This window comes from Pagrus major, chromosome 19 (genome assembly GCF_040436345.1).
Source record: "Pagrus major chromosome 19, Pma_NU_1.0".
Taxonomy (NCBI): Eukaryota; Metazoa; Chordata; class Actinopteri; order Spariformes; family Sparidae; genus Pagrus; species Pagrus major.
In genome coordinates this window covers 29575098-29580097 of record NC_133233.1, presented here as the reverse complement: position 1 = coordinate 29580097, position 5000 = coordinate 29575098, and the positions used below count along the sequence as shown (strand labels likewise).

The window sequence follows — 5000 nt, the reverse complement described above, 5'->3', positions numbered from 1 at the left end:
GACGGACGGAGAGGGAGAGGACCGTGTTTTCAATTTCACATCTCCGTCATGACCAGTTTAACTCCACACACACACACACACACACACACACACACACACACACACACACACACACAGTGACTGATGGCTGTTGTCAGCTTCTGAATGGGAAAGTGTTGGAGGTCTAAAATGACACACACATATATTACAGCGACATCCCGTCCTGAACGTTTCTCATCTACAGACTCATCTGGAAGGATATTACACCTGGACACACACACACACACACACACACACACACACACACACACACACAGTGCAGGTAATGGGTTTTTCATGGCCTGACATCTCATCACATTATACAGTCAGAAGGACTCTGAGCTCTCCGTCCGTCACACATCTTCTCCTCCTCTTCAGTCTGAACGACGGCTTCATTAGAAAACAAGTCATCGATATTATAATTGATGCAGATCGATATTATAATTGATGCAGATCGATATTATAATTGATGCAGATCCTCCTGTGTTACAGCTTCATCTGATTAATAAAGAGGATTTTCTTTATGCAGTTTGTCAGTTAGACGTCACATTTACCAGCTGAATGATATTTATAATAAAATGATGTTTTTTAAATAAAGATTTTTATCATGAGAGCTTTAACACTAATTAATGACTGTGTTTACATGTAACAGCAGCTGATGGTAATAAATGTTAATTAAAGGCACTTAATTATATTTTACAGGCACATCATTACTGCAGGTTAATTGTTGTTAATGCAATGGTAATTATTGGGTTAATAATGGTAATTAATGTTGACTTATGTCCCAGGTTATTGTCAGAAAAGCATTTATTAAGATGTATTATTTATTTATTTATTAAGTTAGTGGTATTTTACAGGTAGATGACTGGAGGTAATGTTCGTTAGTCATTATTAGGTTAATAAATGAAGTAATGGTGGTCGTGAAGAAACCAGAACTGAAATTAATCACACTACAGTATAATAAATGTTATTATCATTTAGTATCATTTAATACGGAATGTTTGTTATTATTAGTTACTTCATTAAATGTATGTTAATTAATGGCAAAGAAGGTTAATGATGGTTGTGGGACCAGAAAAACAAACCTGAATTAATAAATAAAGGTCATAAATATCAGTTGAAAGTATTTAGCAGTGGTGGTGGTAGTACTAGTTGCTGAAGTAGTTTGTGTTAATGGTAGTTAATGGTTGTGAAATGAAAGTATTTTGTTGAAGATGCTCACCAGCAGGAAATGTGTTGATATATTTGGCAGGAAGATGTAAATGAATAGATAACTGTGATTTATGGAGGTCAATATTAAGATGAGGTCATTTTAGCTAAAGGTGGTTAACATTAATTGTAATTATTAATGTTAATTATAATAACATTTAATGACCATTAATGTTAATCACAGATGATGGTTGTTAATAAATGTGTGTATTATGTGATTTGTGGTTGATGTGTGTGCTGGTAGTTAACCGTAGTTAATGTGTAGTTAACCGTAGTTAATGTGTAGTAAGCGTAGTTGATGTGTAGTAAGCATAGTTGATGTGTAGTTAACTGTAGTTGATGTGTAGTTAACCGTAGTTGATGTGTAGTAAGCGTAGTTGATGTGTAGTAAGCGTAGTTGATGTGTAGTTAACCGTAGTTGATGTGTAGTTAATCGTAGTTGATGTGTAGTAAGCGTAGTTGATGTGTAGTTAACCGTAGTTGATGTGTAGTAAGCGTAGTTGATGTGTAGTTAACTGTAGTTGATGTGTAGTTAACCGTAGTTGATGTGTAGTTAACCGTAGTTGATGTGTAGTTAACCGTAGTTGATGTGTAGTTAACCGTAGTTGATGTGTAGTAAGCGTAGTTGATGTGTAGTTAACTGTAGTTGATGTGTAGTAAGCGTAGTTGATGTGTAGTTAACCGTAGTTGATGTGTAGTTAACCGTAGTTGATGTGTAGTAAGCGTAGTTGATGTGTAGTTAACTGTAGTTGATGTGTAGTTAACCGTAGTTGATGTGTAGTTAACCGTAGTTGATGTGTAGTAAGCGTAGTTGATGTGTAGTTAACTGTAGTTGATGTGTAGTTAACCGTAGTTGATGTGTAGTTAACCGTAGTTGATGTGTAGTTAACTGTAGTTGATGTGTAGTTAACCGTAGTTGATGTGTAGTTAACCGTAGTTGATGTGTAGTTAACCGTAGTTGATGTGTAGTTAACTGTAGTTGATGTGTAGTTAACCGTAGTTGATGTGTAGTTAACCGTAGTTGATGTGTAGTTAACTGTAGTTGATATGTAGTAAGCGTAGTTGATGTGTAGTTAACTGTAGTTGATGTGTAGTTCACAGGTAACTTAATGTTAGTTCAACACAGTTAATGTTGGTCGGTGGTTTCAGGAGCTGCGACCAGGAAACCAGAACCAGAAAAGGAGAACCAGTCGGACCACACGGTGAAGATTGCTGGATCCATCGCCGGCATCCTGCTCTTCATCATCATCTTCCTCGGAGTCATCCTGCTGATGAAGAAACGGTAAGAATTTTACACTCACTCACACACACACACACACACACACACATATATAAACACACAGCAGTTTGTTTGTTTGTGACTGTGTTGGTCCGTGTTCAGTCTCACTTTAACATTTGCTGTTGATTGTTCTTTCTGCTCATCATCAGTCAAATGTTTTGCTGCTTCTGCAATTTAAAAACATTTTCATTCTTTTGTTATTTTTGTTTATTAATTCTTGCACTTTGTGTTGATGTGTAATAATGCAGGACTGTACAGACGGTAGCAATGACAGTTATTAATGTTCATTTATGTCTCAAGTATTGTGAACAGGAAACCAGAACAAGGACAGTGAGGTGATGTTAATGGTAGTTAATGGTTATCATACAGTAGTTTGTGTTAGTTAAAGTAAACAGCAGGAGATTACTGAACTGATTCATATCAACATCTGTTGACTGAAACCAGCAGTGTGTTCTTCTGTCTCCTGGTAATTTATTCAATATTAATTCATAACTCCTGTGAAAAACATGGACCTCCAGAACCAGCTCAGAACCACAGTCCTGTTTAATGTGAGTCAGTCGGGTTTATATGATCTATTTCATTCTCTCGACACACGAACGGTCAACTTTGGCAGCAGATTTCATAAAGTGATCATATAATTAAAATACTAAGAAGTTGATCTGGATCATGTGAATATGAGCCGAACACAGTAACTTTACTAATACTGTCATAATGCTATTATTTCATATTACATGTGTTTAATCTGTAGATACGTGAAGTGACATCAAAGACACACACACACACACACACACACACACACACACACAGTGACAGAGGATGATGAGGATGAATAATGGAGCAGATTGCAGCAGTAATCACCATTAAACTATATGTAGACCGACTTTATTCTCCAACATCAAACACACACCCCCGCTGGGACACACACACACACACACACACATACACACACACACACTTAAACACAGAGAGAAAGGCCTCTGTGTTTGGAGAACGTCGACGATAAGAGAGAAATTTAGATGAAAGAACGTTTTATTCTTTGTTTTTTTTTCAGAGTCGCCTCGAGCTGAATGGCTTCAGGCTACAGACACACACACATTTATACAAAGAGAGCCCGCGCGCGTGTGTGTGTGTGTGTGTGTGTGTTGGTACGACGTGGTGAGTTTCAGTCGGACTCGTCTGTCGGGCCGATCGAGCTCTGATCTCTGTAACAGATATTAGAGAGAGAGAGAGGCGGTGGTTCGGTCTCTAATGAGCTTTTTAATGTTGACGGGGTGCGTTTGATTTCCACTCTGTGAGCAGACGGAGGTCAGACTCATTACAGCGGGAGTGAAAATAGGACGCTGGCTGTTTAAACTGTGATTGGCTGCAGGGTGACCAGACACAGTGTGTTACTACACCCTGATGCAGCTGATGGGTGGAGGGATGATCTCCACAAAGTAGTTCTGAGGTGTTCAGCATGTGATTAAAGGATAATTACACCATTTCTGTTACAGAATATTTATACTTCACTCATCAGTATTAACCCAAATACAAAGATTCTGGTGGTGCAACAAGAACTCAGTTACCGCCGAGTAGAAATACTGCATTTAAACAATACTTCAGTCAGAGTTTGTCCTTGTTTCTATCTGTTAAACTGTAACGATCGTACTGATGATAGGACCAGTTATTGTTGAGACTTTTGATGGACAGTTCACATCTTCATTCTTCTGACGAGCACATCAGAACTTTGAGTGGATGACGTTAATCTGATGTTTGTTTAATATATATAAACTGAGATGGAGCCTCAGGTGTCTGATGTTCAGGTGAACCTACAAACCTCGTTTCACACATTCACCTCCAATCAGATGTGTCCCCTCCCCTTCACACTTTGATTGACACATTATACCAGCCAATCACCACTCTCCACTTCTCCACCTCCACACACAATAATTTAACTCATCTGTTCTGTTTTTCTCTCCGAGACATTAATCTGTTGTTTTCCTTTTTCTGTTTTTCTGTTTTTTCTTTCCCTCCATTCCATCCCTCCCTCTGCTCCGCCCCCCACCACTCAGACGAAGAAATTATCACTCCTACACTTATTACCTGTAAGTAACCTGTTTGACCTCTGACCTCTCACCTGTAACCTTCACCTTCACCCTAACATCAAGCCGACACACCTGAAACACCTGAAACCCTGAACTCCAAGTCTGTCCTTCCTGTGTCCCTGCTTCCCTGTGACCCCTGACCCTAAACCTGTGACCCCGAACCCTAAACCTGTGACCCCGACCCTAAACCTGTGACCCCTGACCCTAAACCTGTGACCCCGACCCTAAACCTGTGACCCTGAACCCTAAACCTGTGACCCCTGACCCTAAACCTGTGACCCCGACCCTAAACCTGTGACCCCTGACCCTAAACCTGTGACCCCTGACCCTAAACCTGTGACCCTGAACCCTAAACCTGTGACCCTGAACCCTAAACCTGTGACCCCGACCCTAAACCTGTGACCCTGAAC

General features: G+C 39.6%; 1 protein-coding gene across 1 annotated transcript in view; it reads left to right on the top strand.

The window, feature by feature from the left end:
• The window catches only part of ptprma (protein tyrosine phosphatase receptor type Ma), a 118968-nt gene that overhangs the window by 87243 nt on the left and 26725 nt on the right, over window positions 1-5000 (top strand). The window contains exons 19-20 of the mRNA XM_073487916.1: window positions 2377-2509; window positions 4558-4590. Of these exons, the coding sequence (XP_073344017.1) occupies window positions 2377-2509; window positions 4558-4590 (166 nt within the window). The remainder of the gene's footprint in view (window positions 1-2376; window positions 2510-4557; window positions 4591-5000) is intronic.